The sequence below is a fragment of the Brachionichthys hirsutus genome, chromosome 11 (assembly GCF_040956055.1).
Source record: "Brachionichthys hirsutus isolate HB-005 chromosome 11, CSIRO-AGI_Bhir_v1, whole genome shotgun sequence".
NCBI classification, from domain to species: Eukaryota; Metazoa; Chordata; class Actinopteri; order Lophiiformes; family Brachionichthyidae; genus Brachionichthys; species Brachionichthys hirsutus.
In genome coordinates, this window is record NC_090907.1 from 6,912,920 (window position 1) to 6,932,491 (window position 19,572).

The window sequence follows — 19,572 nt, forward strand, 5'->3', positions numbered from 1 at the left end:
TTCAGCTCCTTCGTTTGTCCAGAAGAACGATTCAGCACAATGCTAATGTTGTCAAATACCATTAACCTCACAACCCTGGCAACCTGAATTTTCAGCTGCTGCTGCTCCATCAAATGCAATTTTCACCACGGCTGCAAGGCTCATTACTCTGTTTGAATTCCACAAAGCACCTGTCAGATGAGTGAAATAGATATGAGCCATTATTCTGATTCGGCCTCTGTCTGACGAAGAGGAATTCTTCCTCTTGGCAGTCGCTCCCTTCACCTGGTTAATCCCACGCCGTGCGCGTGCAGCCGACACAGTCAACCTTTTGTGTAGCAAGTTCTTTTTACGTGCAAGGCTCAAATCATCTATTTATTTTAACTTTGACAAACTTTGATCATCCTTATATCATTTTCAGCATTGCCTTCCTCACCCCAGCTTGAGATCATTCTTACTATTTCTGGCGATGGCGGTTCCTTCTCTCTGAAGCATCTCAAGTCAACCTTTCTATACGCGAGACATTTGAAATACAACAACTGAGTATTGACAGAAGCGGCCCGCGTGTGAGTCGGTTAAACAAGCGTAGAGCGGAGCAGAAAGTCTCGTCTGTCAGCAGGCAGACTGAAAGTACTTCATTTTCTTCTTGACAGCTAAGAGATGATAGCTTTGGACTCCAAATGACAGAGGATTGATGTGATATGAGCTTTTCAACAATTTGCAATAATGACCTTTTCACAGAAGCTACCAAACTGTCAGGTAATAATGACACGTTGGGTCAAAATAGACAATGTCTTGGCACAGGTATGAAGGGTTACCTAGCAACCCCAGCTCCCAATCAGTAGTCAGTGTGAAGGTATCTCTGGAGATGCTCCCCCCTACAAAGAGCTGGTTCAACTTGCTCCTACAGGCCCCATGCCCCCCCCCCCCCCCCCCCCCCCCTGGACAGACAACAGTGTCATTCTCTGCACCGCTGCTGACCTCATTGTCTCTTTGTGAAGGGAAAGCCCAGAGTTGCATTCTGTCAATTTTGCAAATGGTGCATCGACTGAGAACAGAACAGAACAGACCTCTCTGCCTGCAGATGAGCTCCGACGCTGCTGCACCTTCTCAGGAAAAACATGGTAGGTGGATATTCACTACACCTTCCTCCAGCTGAGAACATCTCCCACCTGATACTGAACCGCATGCAACAGCTGCTGTTCACACACTTCCTCCTCGCATGATGCCTGTCTCACGCTTGTCTCCGACGCTTTTTTACTCGTGTTTGATTCCTTTTTGAATTTGCGTGCATTTTATGACCTGAGCTGTGCAGCTGTACTGAATTGCTCCTGTATGGAAGCTCATGCTCGTTCCAAATCCAACGTTTTTCATGTTTATCTACACTCAATCGCTACAGGAAGACATGAGAACAGATGGCGTTGCATTTATTTAGATGGATTTTGTACTGTAATTGTACCAAGTGTACATTTTGCATCTATGGAGAGCTTTAATTACTGTAACGCTCTCAATATGCTGCCTACAGACACAGCTGCTCCTTGAAGCCCGAGCTCGACAAAAACCCACACACTCTGTGGTGCATTTTTTTCTGAGTAAAAAAAAAAAGAGAAGAAGAAAATGTATTTCAATGCATTTTAATTGAATTAAATTCCTCATACAAAAAAACAAAAATAAGAAACTGTAAGTTTTCAGCTTCACCGTCCATCGAGGAGACGGATGAGTCACTCCTTCAGCTGTGATTCCATACATCTGGTTAGAGCTGGATAATACTCAGGTTTATATATATATATATCAGAGCTCTGCTGAGATGCAACCTGTCAGCAACACCAACATGTTATCAAATAAGAGCAGCCGGTCAATGAGCTGATGTGCCAACTTTATTTCTTACAGAGTCTTGATGGAGACACATTATCGGTGATTGAGAACCCGGCGGCTGTCGGCCAGTCTTTTCATTCAGCGGGAGTCGTGGCAACAAAGGGAGTGCAGGGCTGGCTGAAAGGGATGCACTCTGTGACCGACGGTAAGATGCAGCGGTGCAACATCCGACAGGGAGTAAACATCCGGCTGCAAAGGCTGTCTTGCTTAGTGAGCTGTAAAATAAAGATAAATGTAAAGCATAAGCCCGTATAAAAAATAAGCAGCCATATCACTGTGAGGAGAGTGAGCAGAGCTTTATTCTAAAAAATATCAATTTGCAGTCTTAATTTCCAACTGCTCTGTGTTGTGCATGTGGAGAATATACGTCTTACTGCTTCTGCCTTTGCTTCTGTGCTGTGTTTCAATGAACTGTTATGTAACAGTGGACGGATGTGAAGGCACTAACTCCAGTCATAATTGTTGCTCTAGCTCACAGACTGCTGAGGCTGCTGGCAGCAGTGTGTGCGGTTGGGCTCCTGGGAGGCCTCGCTGTAGGTGTCTGGTTCCTCGGTGAGTCACTGCGTTGAGACATTATTGACTGAGTTAGCGTCACATTCATCAGGACCTGTATTCAAACGCAAACTGTGTGGTTCGAGCTAAAGCTTCTGTATGTTTTCAGGTAACTATTACTCCACGCAGATGAGCCCTGACGACAACTTCATTATTTGAGATACATTTGTATTTATTTATTTTTTTGCAGCAACTGATAATTAGTGTCATTACAAGGGAAAGCGGCTTAATTCATTAATCCGTACTGTACTGCCAATTATTTCTTTTTTGCACTCATTGTTTGGTTTGTGAAGTATTTGAAAAAAAACGCATGTCAAAGACGCTGCAAATTGTTTCTTCTTTAGTCTGACCATATGTAGCAAGGAAGAATTTTAAAACATCTTAAATAAAACAAGGAAAAATGTTCTTAAAAGCACTGGCAATTACACGTTTAAATAAATCAGAGCAGGATACTTTATACATACTTTATTCAAATATATATAGTAAATTTAACATATGCAACTGATAGACTATTGAGTAACTATAAACAAGTGATATATTCTGGTCATTATTTTTCAGCATTTGTAATAATCTTATAACTAAAAATATAAATTTAATACAATAATCAACATTTCTAAATTTAATTGCATTTATTTTAAAGGGATTTCACCAAAATGAGAAGGTCAATAAATGCACTGATTAATTCTTCATTTTTATTTACATTTTTTTTTGTTAACTTTAATAAGAAATGAATGGATGACCGTGTCTTCTTGGAGCTTCTGCCTCTCTTACTTTATTTAATGAAAGAAACGCTAACTCTCCATCGCAGTCAGTTCACTGTGGTGCACGGCAGAGCTCCACACGTGGGGGTGGAGGGCAGAGAGCTACACCTTCCTGCCCTTTCCAGGTGCTTACATGGAGAGATTGAAGGCGGTAGCGGGAAGAGCAGACTCCAGAGACAGCAGACTGACGTTGATTAAGAGAGACGCAGCATGAAATGAGAGCTGGGGTAGAAAAGGCTTGTAAGAACGAGCAGACTGAGCAGCTTAATAACAACATTCTGTCAGAGTTTGACCACATTTGATCACAGATAGTAAGAAAAAAAAAATATATATATAGTATAAATGTATTGCGTGTTTTTCCATCTATCTTTCATTAAAGCATCTTAATACACCAGACATGCTTTGACTTGTGGGATGCTACTTCACACAGTCTGTTAATCCATCCAGACGATCGCTTTTCCGCTTTGCGGGTCACAGGCCTGCAGGAGCCTATCGCAGCTTTCTACAGGCGGGAGGCGGGGTACACATCGGATGATGATGATGATGAATATATTTATTAGATATGAATGTTAGAGCAGTACAAGTACAGTCAAACACCCTATCTAAGAGGAGCATTTCAAAAAAGCCCTTGTTATCTTCTTTCCGTTGAAAGTCCTTCATACGTAATTCAAGAACATCGGATGTGTCGCCAGAGCATCGCGTTGACCTCAATTGCATGTTTTTGAAGGTGGGAGAAAACCGGAGAACATACAAACTCCACACAGATAGGATTTGAACCCGGTACCTACTTGCTGTGAGGAGATCAAAAGAACAGTTTTTGCTTTTTTTATGTGTCTAAATCAAAGACTGCATCTTTATCTTCCTGCAGTCAAACTCCTGCTGCGGCCGTCCTACTCTCAGAGTCCTGTGGGACTCGGGGACACAAAGGAGACGCCTTTCTGCAATGTGACCGAAGATATTTCTATGTCTGACCCCAGAAAAGGTCTGTCCCCCTCCCCATCTCTGGAGTTATTCGTTTCACTCTCACGTATCGTCCTGGCATTCACCAAACTGGCTTCCGGTGAACATGTGAAGGGATTTTTGGATTGAACTGTAGTAGCCCTGTCCGTCAACAGCCGCTTCTTGATGCCCGTCCATGTACATGAAAACAATGTAAAAACTACTTTAGCTTGTATGCCCGTGTTTCTCCCGATCCTGTAAGAGTCTCGCTCATCACTGCCGACTAGGAGCTTGTCTGCAGAGGTATGTTCAATCAATCAATCAATCAATCGATCAGATTCAGTGTTTTACAGAATCAGCACAGAGAACTCCCTCCTGGAGATCCAGCTGGGGAAGCTGCCCACCTGGCTCCCCGTGTGCTACGAGAGGTGGAACTCCTCACTGGGAACACTGGTCTGCAGGCAGCTGGGTTACCTGAGGTCGGTGCTCCACCCCGGGTCGTTGCTCCCCACCTCTGGACCCATCGCTGACTTATACTTCCATCTAGACCTGCTATGCTTGAAGGCTCATCTTATTTATGCACTCCCAATACATTGCATGCAATCTCGCTTTGCAGCTTATGAGTCTTAATTATCTCGAGGCTCACTCCCATCCATTTTGCATTTGTTGTCCTGCCAGGCTGACCAAGCATAAAGGAGTGAATTTAACTGATATTGGGCCAAACTATAGCGACGGATTTATACAAATTACCTCAGAACACAAGAGCAATCTAGAAAATATGTGGCAACTCAGGTAAGGCAATTTATCTTGGGGTGTCACACTCATAATAATGCAGAGAAAACTGCCACAACTAAAACATTAATTATGCGCCATTAGTTATTCAATTTGTTTTCATTTAGGGGAAGCTGCAGGACAGGGAAGGTGATCGCTTTGCAGTGTTTTGGTGAGCAAATGAAACTTTTTTTTGGGGGGGGGGGGGGGGGGGGGCTTTGCACCACGTTCTGTTGTGGAATACAGAGAGATGCCACCAGTTCTCTCTGACCGATCCAGCGTCTTCTTTGATCAATGCATTTCTCTGTAGAGTGTGGGACGCGAGCGAAGCTGCCCAGAATAATCGGGGGTGTCGAGGCCTCGCTGGGCAGGTGGCCCTGGCAGGTCAGCCTCTACTACAGCAACCGTCACACCTGCGGAGGTTCCATCATCACCAGTCAATGGGTCGTCACAGCCGCCCACTGTGTGCACAAGTAAGACTGCTGACCTTTTCAACGCTGAAGGTCGAGGCTTACAGGTTCTATGAAGGAGAATTATCGGTCCATTAACAGCTGCACCACTCCTGACAACCCTTCCACGTGAGTATCTGCCTTCTCATCCCATCTGACATGTTAGTTACAGGCTACCTCAGGTATCCAGCTGGGTGGTCTACGCTGGCATCGTCACCCGCAGCGCAGCTAAAATGGCCCGACACACAGGATACGCTGTAGAGAAGATCATCTACAGCAAGGATTACAACCACCGAAGCCATGACAGTGACATCGCTCTGATGAAGCTGCAGACGCCGCTACATTTCTCAGGTCAGCGTGTATCATCTTTTCTATTTTCACATTGACTAATAATACACACTCTGAATGAGAGGAAACCGGCAGCGCAACACTAAATCCCTCTCATCAACACAACGTCTCCCCCCCCCCCCCCCCCCCCCCGTTCAAGGATGAATTTTGACTTTCCGTCTTCAGGGTGTTCATGTGTGGACAGCCTTCTGGTGCCACAGTTTGCATTCTGCACAATGAATGTCAAACAACCAAATGCATAACACCAAGAAAAACAAATGTTTTGAACAAAAGGTGGACTTGAGGGACTTAATTAACAAAGGCTTGTGAAATCAACCATAACAGATTTCAAGGTAAACTTGAGGGAGGCCTGCATTAGTGTGTGTTTGGCTCTCATGAAAAGCCTTAATGACTATAAAAATGATTTGAGTGGGGGGAAAAAACATTGCATCCTCCAACACATCATGCCAGAATTATGAAGGCAAGTTGTTGTTGTTTTTTTCCACAACTAGATACAATTAGGCCTATCTGCTTGCCTCAGTATGACTCCGATCTCCCAGGAGGAACACAGTGCTGGATATCTGGGTGGGGATACACTCATCCTGAGGGCGGTAAGGCACCGATGAACTGCTCCAGAACCAAATTTACATCTGCTGCATACCTAATTTATGCTTGATGAGCTGTAAATCTATGTTGCCCTTTCAGTTCACTCACCTGACACCCTGAAAGAGGCACCAGTTCCCGTAATTAGCACAAACAAGTGTAACAGCACCTGCATGTACAATGGGGAGATCACGCCACGGATGCTTTGTGCTGGGTACACAGAGGGGAAGGTGGATGCATGTCAGGTCAGATGCATGGATTTCTTTTTTACAGTGCCTTGCAGAGGTGTTTTAAATATGAATTCTCTCTTCTGCAAATTGTTTGGGGTGAAATGCTGGCATAATGAAGGGTGAGCGGGCTTTTATTGAACAGTGTTTGTGTCTGCCTCTCCAGGGGGACAGTGGGGGTCCCCTGGTTTGCCAGGATGAAAACGTGTGGCGGCTGGTAGGGGTTGTCAGCTGGGGGACAGGCTGTGCTGAGCCCAACCATCCTGGAGTCTACACCAAAGTGGCTGAATTCTTGGGCTGGATCTATGAGATGATAGAGGTAAAGAGAGTTTAGATACAGACAATGCTAAAATGTTATATGCAGCACATGGCAGCATATTAAAAATTAAGCAGTGTAATTTACACGTAGGCACGTTACAGTTAGCAACTATTTAAATTCTCAGTCAATCTGCTGATTACTTTTATTCACTAAATATCCATCCATCCATCTTATAGATGAGATGATCGCAATCGTCTCGTCTCGTCTGCAGCCTTTACAGGTCACAAAAGGCACAAAAGACAAACCAACACACACACCAACACCCGCAAACAAATTTAGTACAACCAATTCACCTACCGGTAAGCTGCATGTTTTTGGAGGTGGGAGGAAGCTGGAGAACCCGGAGAGAACCCACGCAGACACGGGGAGAACATGCAAACTCTGCACAAAAAGGAATCAAACCAGGAACCTTCTAGTTGTGAGACAACAGCCACTGTGCTGCCCCAATAATCAGTCAATATTAAAAATCATTTCATTTAGTCTACTCTACAAGATGGTTGTTTTGATTAAATAACACTACAACAAAATTCACTTTTCTGTTATATTTATAAGAAAGAATAAGAGCCAACCTAATCATTTGACAAACTGGAAGCAACAAATGTTTCACATTTTACGGTGAAAAATGGCTGGAACCAAATATGAATTGATATTATCAGCAAATCATTGCAGCTATAAACTACTATAGACAATAGTCATTCAAAACGTTGTTCACATTGTGAATGAATTGATTGCTTTCTCTTCTTGAATATATTACTTTCAGCTGATAACATCTGCTTTAATATGCATTTAAATGCCATATTTTAGTTTTGTTTATGGCTGAATACATTTGTGTTACTACATTTACCTAAAATAAAGGATGAGACTATTTCCTTAAACATGTCATAATAATTTTAGATCGTCAGTAGCAGGAAAGTTTTTAACGTGCTGATGCTGTTTGTTTCTCTTTGCAGAGCTACTGAGTGTGGATAAAGGAGAACAAAACGCAGATGACACAACTCCTATTATTGTTTGAGTCATTTGAAAATCACGGTTAATATATTTACTTTAAATGTTGTTATGTAACGTACACAAGAAGACTTCAAGATGCCATTTTGAGTAATGTTTTTCATGAACCGAACATAAAAAATTATGCCTCTTTGAAAGCTTTGTCCTGATTATTTAGCTGCACCTCTGCTTTCTATCGCCAGGTGGCGTGTGTGACGTTTGCGCTCATCTGGTTTCCATAGCAACTGACAACATTAATCCAGCAAAAACTAGCCTTTGCTACGATAGAAACTAACCAGTGTTGGTTATTAAATCTAAGTGAAGTTACTTTCGCTATAACTGTAAAATACTTGGAGTTTATTTCAACAGCAACACTCTGGATCAGATGGTCACTCGCCTCAGTTGGGCTCCGTTTTCTCCGTTATGCGTTAAGCTAGCTAACTGACGGTAGTGCTTGGTGACTCCCGGTAACATGGCCTCCACCGGCGGTCGCGTGGACGCGTTCGAGCAGGTCAACCACGTTTGGTCCATGCTGAATAGTCTTCGTGAAAACGACCCTGAAGCCTACAGAACGTTTATTGAGAACCAAATGAAGGGAGTAGCTGAGTTCAGAGCCCCGCCCGAGCTGCACTTTAGTTTGCGCACCGAAATCGAGGTAAGTTTACGCAGTACGTTTAGATAACGTTTACCACAACACGGCGACCATTTCATTTGAAAGTGTGGAAAGCCCAGCTGTTTCTCATTATTCATGTCCGTCCACCAAAGGGAGCCATCGGATTCTGAAACCCAGAGCTAAGTTGCTTCTGGAAACATTTTCTCACTTTAAGATTTAATATAAAGGAAGCTGCAGCTGAAACTCAAAATCTTCTTGCATTGGATCTTTTTTCCAATGTAAAAAAATTTTAATTGGAAAAAATCTAATATGATTTGAAGCTCCACTGACTGCAATGTTAATGAAAAATTATGTGAAAAGTAATTCAGAATCGAGGATTTCTTCTGGATCATCACCAAAATGTAATCATCTGTTGAGATATCGGGACATCGAATTTGTTGCATATAGATTTCTTTTTCCTTGCACACCTGTGCCTCTTAGAATGTCAGAGATCAGGTGTGTTTGGTTTCTGTTGACAGATTGCGCTCGTTTTTTCTTCAACAGGGGCCCAATAAAGGGCCATTATACATCAACATATGCAGCTGGAATCGTGTTCCTATGCGTCAGGATCCCAGCAGGCCTTTACCCATTTGTGCAGGAAAGCTGGAAAGAGGCAGGGATGAAGGTGAAATACAAGCTGCAGGATCTCTGTGTTACATGATGCAAATGAAATCTAATGAATTGCTTTACTTTCCTGAACAGATTGGTACACAGTGGCGGATGTGGCATTAAACCCTGCAGTGCTGCAGGAACATGAAGACAAATCTGAAATCTGCATGTTGGTCCTGAGTTTTGCCCAGAAGCATTTCAGCATGAGATTATCTCTGCAGTACACCGTTGTAAACTGTAGCCCAAAAAGTAGCCCGGATGACTTGTACCAGCGGCTCGGCTTTCGGCAGCGTCCTCATGGCTCCAAACAACCGGACACAGGTAAAGCATGAAGCTTCATACCCAGAAGACACTTTTGTTAGTTAGAGCTCCTTTCCCTCACGGCTGCAGCTCTATCAACCTTCACCATGGCCTCTAATAGTGTTTCTTTTTTTTTTTTTTTTTTTACAGCCAGTCAAACTCCGGGTGCCCTTCTGCAGAAAATCGCCTCTCTGCGCTCAGAGACTCAGGATGAGGACACGGCAGCGCAAATTATCTGCGGACCTGCAGAGCACAAGAAGACGAATTTCATCGAGGTCATCTCCACCACATATGTGCAGCCTCAGAAGCCCCAGTACCAACTGGAGATGAAGAGCGGTGCGTCGGGAGTTCCTCACAGCTTGGAACTGACAGTGGAGCTGCCAAAGATTCGCTCCATGTCAGACTGCCAGTTGAGAATCTCCAAGGTTAGCCATTAGACACTCCCTTTAACAGATATAATGGCCCCCGTTGTAGAAACGTGTCGGTAGGAAGTTACAAAAATACGTCGTTGATCTATTTTTGGTGTTTGTGAGCCTATAAATGTACGGGATACATTTTGTCTCTGCAGGATGATGTCCTACTGGAGGTAGAGGGTGTCTACTATTTGCTATTGGAGTTCCCACAAATTATAAATGAGGACACAGCATCTGCCATCTTTAACAAGAAGAAGCGGATACTTACTTTGAGAGTGGATGTTGTCTAACTCTGCCTTAACGGGAGGGGGGAACAAATGTGGCGAGTGCTGACTGATTGTGATCGGGCTCAAGGAACATGTAAAACTAAGTCAATAAACAAAGAATAAACTGATCCAAAGTAAGTGTTTTTACTAAAACACAAGTGCTGTTGTGTGAGTTCATCTGCAGGAGCAAATCAAATTCTGAACATTAAAAAATGAATTGTGCATAGAATGGGGTTTGTTTATTGGTGTGGAGGTGTCTAATGGCTGGGAGGGGGGGGGGGGGGTGCATGCAGTAATTATGCCCAGAGAATAATTGAGAGAAAAATAATCCATGCAATAATTGATGTTTATTAAAATGTCAAAATTGATGTCAAACAACAACATCACTATTTGGCAATCTTGAACATGTGACACACAATCAGTAAACATGATTTTAAAGGTGTGAACACATACTGTAGTGATGACATCACAATTAAATATCACATTATTAAGTGGCAGTTCCACATGTTATTTTATGAGCTGCTGACGATGCGTAATATCCACATCCCTCATATGGAGCACATCCCCTTTTATGGCAAGATTACGCAACAAACTGGTCCTTAATCCATTGGTCCCATTAATTCTGTCACTGTACTATAACTGCTCTCTATTACGGCGTCACAAGCAGACTCAGTGGAATCCTGATCCCGTGGGAACAAGTGAGGTTTCTCGTGGTTGCTCTCTGGTGCGTGGCTCTACCTCCTCTCACCGTGGTCCTCTTCCACCCAGGCTACAATCTTTCCTTCCCAGCCAGGCACGAGTGCTCCATCCTGGAATACCTACACAGCCAACATGCAGCATTTACTTATAAACTGTTGCAGCTAAAACATGCAGATGTCCCAAGAGAAAGCGGTAATTATAACTACTCAAACTCCGGAATGAGAGTAACTCTGCAGCTGTGTTGAACTACAGCTCAGTCTATAGCTGGCATTTTCATGTTTGCTTGACGTGGAAAGAAGTCAGACCTATAATTTCATGCCTACCTCCTCTTTCACTGTTCCAAACTCTGGGTCGAGGGCTTTGAAGTGGTATCTGAAACTGTCCTGTCTGTCTATGGCGGTTTTGAAGTCTCGGAGCGTTACGTCCCCCAGCCTGCAGGAAATGACAGTCAGTCATGATTCTACGCAAGCAATCACACGCCCACACAAGAACTGAGATTGTCGTGAATCCCGCAGACACACAAACAAACAATTAGCAATGTCATGTAAAATCCACTGCCAGATGTTTTTATGTTCACCGTTTTGGGATGTTAATCAGGAAGGGAGTGAGTGAGCGGTCTGTGAAGTAGAGCACTTTAGTGGAGACGGTGCTGTCCAAGCCCGGGCTGCTGTGCGAGTGTGCCATTTCTGGAAATAATTACAACACAAAATTGTTTTTTCACAAGCAAGCTAGAGTCTTAAATGGCTTCAGCCTCGCAGCCAATAACGTCCTTTCCATTCGCGGCAACGTAATGGAACAGCACAACCTGATTTAACAGCCAAAGTTGTGACATTTGTCGAGGATTACGAATCCTGAACGGTACAAATGTTTTTGTTTGTCTCACTTGAGCTTGGTGGCCAGGAGTCACGGTCTGTGGAGTTGGCTCTGCGTCCTGGCGATTTGAACTCCTCCTAGAGGAAGAAGAAGCTGTTTATTGGTGGTAGCCAGTCAGTTATGGCTGAGCCAGATACCAGATGACAGACGCGTTGCTACTTTTTAGATTTACTCTGACTCTGTGGTGCATTGGAGAGTGTTTGTACCCTTCTGTCCTGTCTGCGCTGGCTATCCAAGGAGTGCAATCGGTCCATGAGGCTGGACACCCCCTGCTCGAGGGTGTCCAGGGTGTGATGTTGGGGGTCGTGACCGGAGAAGCTGTCCCTTAAACTACGCAGGGCCTCCCTGACCAGCTGGAGCTCTTCCCCCTGTGACAAATAGCATCTTGTGTAAATGCAGTTTTCTTTTTTCCATGTACAGGCAAAATATAAGGAAGCTTGTTTCCAATAAGTTAAGGAAGACAGAATGTGAAACAGCATTTGAATTTAATTTAGTTGTGACAATAGGTTCTTTTTTTTAAGCATAATGGCTAATAATTTAGTATTCCAGTCAACATTTTGACGTGATCTCAATATTTTAATTCAGTACATTTATAAATAGATATATCAGTCTTATGGGAAGATTTGCTACTGTGAGATAATAAATAGAAATGCAACATATGTTAACCACACGTTTAAACTGTAGCTGAAGCTGCAATGATGACGTGTCACATTTGATCCATCCTCAAATGTTACTGAGGTAGATCCTGAAGAAAATTGTGAGTGAAACAGTATTTTCTGGAAAAACTATCACATAGTAATGTGATTTCAAATTGTGGAAGCTGGTTCCTAAGTCAAACTATCATTGGACTATTGCTTTTGAGGAAACTGAGTTGTCATCCATACAAAAAGCCATTGGCTAGAGCTGATGTTGGTGTAGTGGTTAGCGCTGTCACCTCACAGCAAGAAGATTCCAGGGTTCAAATCCTATCTGTGCGGAGTCTGTATGTTCTCCCCGTGTATGCGTGGTTTTCCTCCCACCTCCAAAAACATTCGGTCAATTTGCTGCCCCAAAATTGTAACTGGTGAATTTGCATGAGTAGTTGTTTGTCTCTGTTTGGGCCCAGCGATGGGCCTACTCACAGGTGCACAGTGCTGGAATACCGCAGGAGAACCTGAGTCCGCTGAATTACTGTAACCACCGCTCTCACTCCTGAATGTCTGCAAGAGAAGATGTAAACACATGAATAAGGGTGGACGGTTTTCATCTTCCAGAGGACAAAGCTGGTGATGCTCTGTAATTGTATAATTACAGGTGAACGACGTGAAAAGAACAGAATTAGACCACGTATATATCTAAAACCTGAGACGGGCTGTTTTTCTGTGTGTTATGAACAAACATTCTTCTCCAGAAAACGACACACATGAGCAGCTGTGTGAGTTGTGTCTTCATTAGGATTAACACAGGCAGAGTCAATCCCCCACACACACACACACACACACACACACACCGCCTTGCTGCCATTAATTTACATGGAATGTTTATAAAGCCAATAGTCCACTGAACATTTTTATTTTTATTCTGTTTTGAATAAAGATGAAATTAAATCTAGTTTAGGAGAGGCTCTTTTATTATATCGATTTACTCAAATGGGTTTGACCTATTATTTTCCTTGTGTTTTGTACATGCCGTTCACATCTGAGCATGTACTGTCGAAACACATCGTGACCCTGACCCGTTCAAGGCTGGCTTCGTGTGCTTTATGCTGAGCTTCGTCCAGCTTCTGCTGCTGTTGCTGCAGCATTCTGTCCTTCCTTCCCAGTTGCTGCTATTGTGATGAGAAAAGATGACTGACATAAGTCTTCATATACATGCATGCCTTCAATCAATGCATTGATTGCAGTGTAAAAAAAACCTCATCACAGAATACCTCATATTCGCTGTTCCGTTCAGTCAGTTTGTGCTTGAGCTCGGCCTGCGAACACACATAAATATCAGAATGAGACACGCTGCTCTCACATTCATCTGTAACCTCTCTGGTCAAAGAGCCTACTTCACTGTGTCCAATGCAAAGCATCATTTGTCTCACATTTTCCCCTTCCAGCTGATCTTTGTCCATGTCACGTCTCAGTACTTCCTGCTTTAGCTGCAGGACAGCGTCTTCCTGCACTGCCAGGCGCTGCTGCAGAGCATCCTAATGAGAAAGAGGAGAATAAGAAACACCCAGAGGAGACCTGAATCCAAGCACACTGCATCCACTCCACTTATGGCGAGGACAGATCCACCTCTAAACTTTATCTTTATCAATAAATGACAAATATAATTATATAATGCATAGCATCATAGTGTAAAACCACCGAATCATCTGTTTTGTCTAGTGTAAAGGTTCAATTGAACTAAATTATATAATTGAATCCCAATTATTTAGAGACAAAGGACAACATTAGAGTAGGACGTATACCTTGATGGCCTGCAGGTGGCGTGCCTCCTGTTTGTGCCTCATGAGCTCTCTCTAAGAATAAAAAGATGCAGAGACAGGAACTCTTGTCTTGAAAAGGAACTCATTTATACACAGGCTCATTACATTTACACACTGTACCTTAAGATCAAGAGCTTCCTCTGTGCTTTGGTCGAGACGACTGCGGATTAGAACCTTCAGAGACAGAGGGTACAAGCATCGAAATTAGAGAATGGAGAAATGTCAGGGTGCCTGAGGAGGCAGCGGGCCTGCATCACAGGGGGGCTAGCAGATCAGAGAGATTCATTTATGCTCTATTCTATTGCATCCACCCTGAACAGGCAGGATGCTCCAAATATCATCAGAGCAGATGGCTGACACTGACACTCCACAGAGGGACAAGCGAGTGTTGTGTTCTCGTGATAGCAGAAAGGGGGCACTGTACCAGCTGATGTTCAGCGCTGGCCCTGTTATCTCCAAAGCTCACAGATCCATCCTGGTCCTCGCCGGGATGGGAGCCATGGAGCAGCAAAGCCTGAGGGCGAAAGCACACAAACATGCAGTAAACACACAACATGAGACCTAAAAGCAGTCATATAAATATAGATTACAGAGAAGCCCCAATCATTTCTCTATGTGTGTCTGTAAACACAGCAGTTTGGGATTTTTACACAATCTTACTTTACCCTTCCAATATATAAATATATGAAAATGTGCTAAATCAACTTGGACCTGGAAAGACAAATAGAACAAATAATAGCATGAGGTGAGGGCAGAAGGGATTCTGTATAGCACGTTAGCTTGCAGGTGTTCCTCTCAAAATGTGGCATTAAAATACTGTTATTATCTGAGGCGAGGCGGCGGTTATGTAATCGCCTGCGTTTGTCTGTCTGTCCGTCTGTTAGCGCAATAACTCAAAGCGTACTGGACGTATCTGGATTAAATTTCCAAGAAATGTTGGGAATGTTACCAGGAACAGATTTTTACATTTTGGTGATGATCCAGATGAGATCCTGGATTCTGGATCACTTTGAAATTTTTGTTAACGTTGCAGTGAATGAAGCTTTCAAATCTGTTTATTGAATAAATATTGCGAGCCAAATTACTGGTAGGCTAAATTACCTAATCATTAGTACTTCATTATCATTTATTCATTCATTTTTCTGACCGTTTTGTCCGTTACCTGGTTGTGCTGGAGCCTATCCCAGCAGTCAATACAAACTCAGATTTGAACCTGTGACCTTCTTGCAGCGTGATCGACAGGACTCACCTGCAGGCGGAACACCATCCTCCTGGCCTCCTGCATCTCCTTCTCCAGCTGCTCCTGGTGGGCGTCCAGCTGTTCCTCCCAGGACTTCTCCTCTTCCTGCCTATCGAGCCCAAGGGAGGGGCACAATCCACACAGAGACACCTCCTCTAGAAGGACGAGAGTCGCAGGGGACACGGAAGAGGCGAGCGTCATTTGGTAACAGGGATTTATTACATCCCGTATCGCTCTGCAGGAGGCGATGTGCAGTAGACCAACCTGTGACACATTTCTTCTCTGTCAGTTCAGATTTGTCATCCTGAAGTCGCCCTTGTTCTTCAGACTGATTGTGAACAGTCTGCTCTTTGGGGCCGTCGGTGGACGAGCTGATAACATCCTCCTCTTTGGGGGAATGAGCAGGACTGGCTGAGCTGAGACTGGAACAGATTGCGGACACAGGCAGAGTGAGTCTGTTTGCATTTGGTGCCAAACGAATGACAATAAATAAACAGGGCTACATAAAATGGAGCTATACACATTAATAACTCCCCAAGGGGCTCAGAGACATGAATTAATTCCATCTGGAAAATATATTTTCAACCATATCTGTTTTAAACACGTAATGCCCATAGGAATACAGGCTATCACAGAGTATTTAACAAATTAAATGCAAAATTAGAACCAAATTAGAAGGAATGTGTGGATCTCTGTCCCCACCGGAAATGCCTCCCGTAATTTGATCCCCTTCAGCCATCGTTTCATAATCCTGGTATGCTTTCTGACTGGCTTCTGTGCAGCTTGTATGAATATGTGTTTTGTGGTTTCTGAAAGAATCTCCATGCAGCCCGAGGCTCAAGAAGGCTGTCATCTTCTCTCGACTTTGTGTGTAGAAGTGGGATACAGCTACTGCGACCTATGACCCGTTGGATTATGCATGGGCCTTTGGCAGGGATTCCTTCGTTTTATTTCTGTCTCTATCTGGGCAAACAAATCTGTTCTTCTGGAAACAGATCTAAACTCTGTGCTACAGAGGGGATAGAAAGGGATTGTGCTTTCTCGCCCTGCTCCTGAGGCCAAAAAGAAGGAAAAAATAACTGTGGACTTAAACTGTGGGATTGAACTGTGTTTACAAACCAAACAATGTCCCGAGGGATTGTATTTGAAAAGATAAACACATTCTTCCCATGCATATGCAGCATGATTTAGATTGTAGCAGATGAGATTTTCTGCTTATCTAATAGCGTTGCTGAGCGCAAGCAAACATTCCAGCTCAGAGTAAACAGGAACACTTGCATTATCCAAAGGGCTCACTGCCCCTTAATGGATTCATTTTGCTCATTTTCCTGTGATTTCTTATAATAACGTGCTGCTCAACAAACAAACAAGCTGGAAACGAGATTAGAGTCATGCTATTGGCTTTGTGAGACTGTATTTAGGTGCACTGGGCTCAATCCTAATGTCAGCATCATATACGCCGACAATGACGGAGTTAAAATATTGATGTCCTGCAGGGATCACGTTCATGTTCAGCATCTTATTTTAACAGGTGTACATGGTGACATTTGTGAAGTAGCACTGCACAAAGCATATCTGTAGCTAAAATAAACACAGAGTAACATCTGAAGCTGATGGGATGAAGGTGGTGGGATCAACCAACAACAAGTGATGTTGGTCTACTCTATCCTGAGGGATACTTTTTATCTTTTCCTAATATTTTCATTCTGGATGAGGATGCCAGTGTCATTAAAATGGTATTAATTACAATTACATCTTTACTCTCGGTTGCAATTATTTCATTGTCAATATATACCAGCATCATGGTTGTCAGAGGATCAAAGGACCACCATGGTTGTCATAATATTAAGCATTTGGAAACCCATCCAAAGGTTGTTGAGCTATTTCAGTTTGGACAGGGTTGGGAATCACCATTCCCATCATGTTGCTAGAGTAGACTTTGAAGAAGAAGAAAAAGTATAACGTTAGAATTTGACATTTTAATTTATAACGGTTCAATGAGACGGTGTGGCTGCAGCCGCCGTTCTGAGGAACTTCACATAGTTTGGTCCTTCCAGCTCCTCCGATGGAGGTCTTATCAGATGCTGCTGGATTTTTCTCAGAGGATCTCTGCAGTGGGGGGGTCAAAGTGTTCACCAGCTCATCTTATCATTGCAAAATAAACCCTCTATCATCATTGCCTCAGCAGTTCTAACCAAATGTACTTCAGCTGTTTGTCGCTGCTCCGTCGAACTAAAAGAGTACGAGCACAGATGGATTTAGAGCTTGTGGTTTGAGCCAAATATTGAGAACCGGGATTTACAAATGATGATCTTCAGATTAACATTAGTTGAAAACATGTGGTGGAGATATGCTCTTGTACATTTAATTTTGAACTCAGTGATATTTGTGCATTTAAATATTTTGTATAACTTTATTTCATGCCTGCACTTCAGTTTTAGGCTGAATTATTATTCTGCTTCAGTTCATTTCTAGGAAGATATACAAGTCAACTTGCTATCAGTATTTCTACTCCACTCTGTCAGCTTCAGTCACGAGACAACCTTCTTGAAATAAATGTAAATATAGCTTTAAATATTTAATAAACGTCAAACAGCAGCATATTTTTAGCCTCTCTTGTCAAGTCCCAATGTCTTTGAATAAATAGCAGAGCCATACAGTGACGTTCCTGCTAGCCGTCACTCATTGTTTCATTTCATAACGTTTTTGACTCGTCAATAAGGGGCTCAGTCCATAAGGAGAGTGATCGGTTTGAGACCAGCTTGAGGCGAGGGGATGGTTCAAGACCTCAATGGTTCAACCAAGATCAATAGAACATCAGTGAAAGCATCTTTTCACTAAAATGCTCCTTACAATTTGATGCATCAGTATTAAGAATGCAACAGAGTTACTTAAAATAATATGTCACTCACATTTTTCTGCATAATGACATCATTACAATGTCATTCTGATAAATTAACATTTTAAATGCGGAACCTGAATTGCATATTTACATTAGAGTTACTAATTTACTGACATTAGAATCTTGTCTTGTCGATGTTCAAAAAAATGGATAAAATTATGCTAAGTCTAAAAAAAACATTCACAGTTGCAAATCACACTTTCATGACTCTATGAAAAGAATATTGTATCTGTTATTCTAGTGTAAAATAAAATATATAATCTTCATTCTTCAAAGAATGAAATGAAAGAGCTTGAGAAATAGAAGAGGAAGAGGGATAGGAAGTGCGACTAAGCTCACATAAAGGGACACACCCACTCCCATTGCACTGTAAGCACTGAACAATTACCTGTTCAATAAGGTTATTATTAAATTGCCATTTCTGATCCTAACAGTGAAACACACGCACACACACACACATAATCATCCGAATGATCAAGATGATGCTTCTAGTCTTCTGAATGTAGGCCTGATGAAGCATTGTTCTCTATCTGTCTGTTACTGATACCTTCATGCACTGGAGCAAAAAAATAAAAATCACAGCCTGGATGGACGTAATGTTAAAATGACACTAAGGAAAAGCTCTTACCATTTCATCTGTTTGGCTCCCATGCTGGTGTTCATAAGCTTAGCCTCCCATGCAGTCACAGCCCTGCATCTCGGTGATGCTCTGCTTCTCTGTCAGGACCATAGCCCAAACACAGCCGGAGACGGCAGCAGCCAGAGGAGTATTCACGTCGCACACTGTGTGCAATCAGAAATAACAGCACACTCTAATCCTCCACAGCTCCAAAATCCTGCTCAAAAGCTCTGAACCCATCCCCTAATTCATACCAGAAGGGAAGAGGACTGGTGCTCAACAACAACAGCGAGTGAAGCCTGCCTGGGTTCTCATTGCACTCGCCTTCTCCAGCTCCCCATTCATGAATACAATGGGTTTCTTCCCTTGCAGATGAGAACTGATGCAGCCCCTGTGCATCCTCTTCACCCTTTTCTCCCTGCCGGTCTTTTAGCAGTCATTGTTTCCACCCTCCCTGCCTCCTTTTCCCTCTTTCTCCTCGGCTCAGTCGCACCAGCCCCTTCCTTCGTTTCAGTAGGCAAGGATGTCAGCCATGGCTCTGTCTGAGTGTGTTTACCCTCCCCCCTCTACCTCCTTCTCCTCCCTCCCTTACCCACTGCTCTCTCATTACACAAGGACGTGGAGGAGGGAGATTCTGCTAACTTCTGCTTCTCTCCTTTCGCTTTAGTGCTCTAGTTTGTTTCCACTGCAGCTAAAAGGAGAACTAACATATGGAATGAAGCATTACAAAATCTCTCTGTGTGTGCAGTGAAGCG

At 43.1% G+C, this 19,572-nt stretch overlaps 3 protein-coding genes across 3 annotated transcripts; 2 read left to right on the plus strand and 1 right to left on the minus strand.

Annotated features, from left to right (window-relative positions):
* The first annotated feature begins 769 nt into the window (after window positions 1–769).
* tmprss5 (transmembrane serine protease 5) lies at window positions 770–7,905 on the plus strand. The gene is made up of 13 exons (XM_068745764.1): window positions 770–835; window positions 1,870–1,999; window positions 2,326–2,406; window positions 4,036–4,149; window positions 4,450–4,585; window positions 4,785–4,898; window positions 5,006–5,049; window positions 5,188–5,350; window positions 5,493–5,677; window positions 6,166–6,264; window positions 6,359–6,501; window positions 6,650–6,802; window positions 7,753–7,905. The coding sequence occupies exons 1-13, from the start codon at window positions 770–772 to the stop codon at window positions 7,759–7,761; spliced, it is 1,437 nt and encodes a 478-aa protein (XP_068601865.1). The 3' UTR covers window positions 7,762–7,905.
* Window positions 7,906–8,258: 353 nt separating this feature from the next.
* On the plus strand, window positions 8,259–10,103 carry pih1d2 (PIH1 domain containing 2). The gene is made up of 5 exons (XM_068745646.1): window positions 8,259–8,441; window positions 8,943–9,072; window positions 9,144–9,368; window positions 9,498–9,772; window positions 9,916–10,103. The coding sequence occupies exons 1-5, from the start codon at window positions 8,259–8,261 to the stop codon at window positions 10,048–10,050; spliced, it is 948 nt and encodes a 315-aa protein (XP_068601747.1). The 3' UTR covers window positions 10,051–10,103.
* A 381-nt stretch (window positions 10,104–10,484) lies between these two features.
* On the minus strand, window positions 10,485–18,863 carry dixdc1a (DIX domain containing 1a). Its single transcript, XM_068745598.1, has 15 exons — window positions 18,827–18,863; window positions 15,561–15,718; window positions 15,306–15,451; window positions 14,481–14,570; window positions 14,177–14,230; window positions 14,039–14,089; window positions 13,667–13,771; window positions 13,508–13,552; window positions 13,313–13,405; window positions 12,720–12,797; window positions 11,805–11,966; window positions 11,609–11,675; window positions 11,303–11,411; window positions 11,049–11,157; window positions 10,485–10,844 (listed from the first exon to the last, which is right to left on the minus strand). Exons 1-15 carry the CDS (start codon window positions 18,859–18,861, stop codon window positions 10,761–10,763), a joined length of 1,386 nt encoding a protein of 461 aa, XP_068601699.1. The 5' UTR covers window positions 18,862–18,863; the 3' UTR covers window positions 10,485–10,760.
* Window positions 18,864–19,572: the final 709 nt, after the last annotated feature.

What these genes read in the sequence shown, in the direction of transcription:
- tmprss5 (XM_068745764.1), top strand. Translation starts at nt 770, where the DNA reads ATGTCTTGGCACAGGTATGAAGGGTTACCTAGCAACCCCAGCTCCCAA. An exon ending in GATGCACTCTGTGACCGACG is followed by an intron (nt 2,000 to 2,325) that starts GTAAGATGCAGC and finishes TTGTTGCTCTAG; the next exon opens with CTCACAGACTGCTGAGGCTG. An exon ending in TATGTCTGACCCCAGAAAAG is followed by an intron (nt 4,150 to 4,449) that starts GTCTGTCCCCCT and finishes GATCAGATTCAG; the next exon opens with TGTTTTACAGAATCAGCACA.
- pih1d2 (XM_068745646.1), top strand. Translation starts at nt 8,259, where the DNA reads ATGGCCTCCACCGGCGGTCGCGTGGACGCGTTCGAGCAGGTCAACCAC. An exon ending in CAGGGATGAAGGTGAAATAC is followed by an intron (nt 9,073 to 9,143) that starts AAGCTGCAGGAT and finishes CCTGAACAGATT; the next exon opens with GGTACACAGTGGCGGATGTG. An exon ending in GCCAGTTGAGAATCTCCAAG is followed by an intron (nt 9,773 to 9,915) that starts GTTAGCCATTAG and finishes TTGTCTCTGCAG; the next exon opens with GATGATGTCCTACTGGAGGT.
- dixdc1a (XM_068745598.1), bottom strand. Translation starts at nt 18,861, where the DNA reads ATGAACACCAGCATGGGAGCCAAACAGATGAAATG. An exon ending in GCCACCTGCAGGCCATCAAG is followed by an intron (nt 13,772 to 14,038) that starts GTATACGTCCTA and finishes CTTTCTCATTAG; the next exon opens with GATGCTCTGCAGCAGCGCCT. An exon ending in TATTCCAGCACTGTGCACCT is followed by an intron (nt 11,967 to 12,719) that starts GTGAGTAGGCCC and finishes TATTTGTCACAG; the next exon opens with GGGGAAGAGCTCCAGCTGGT.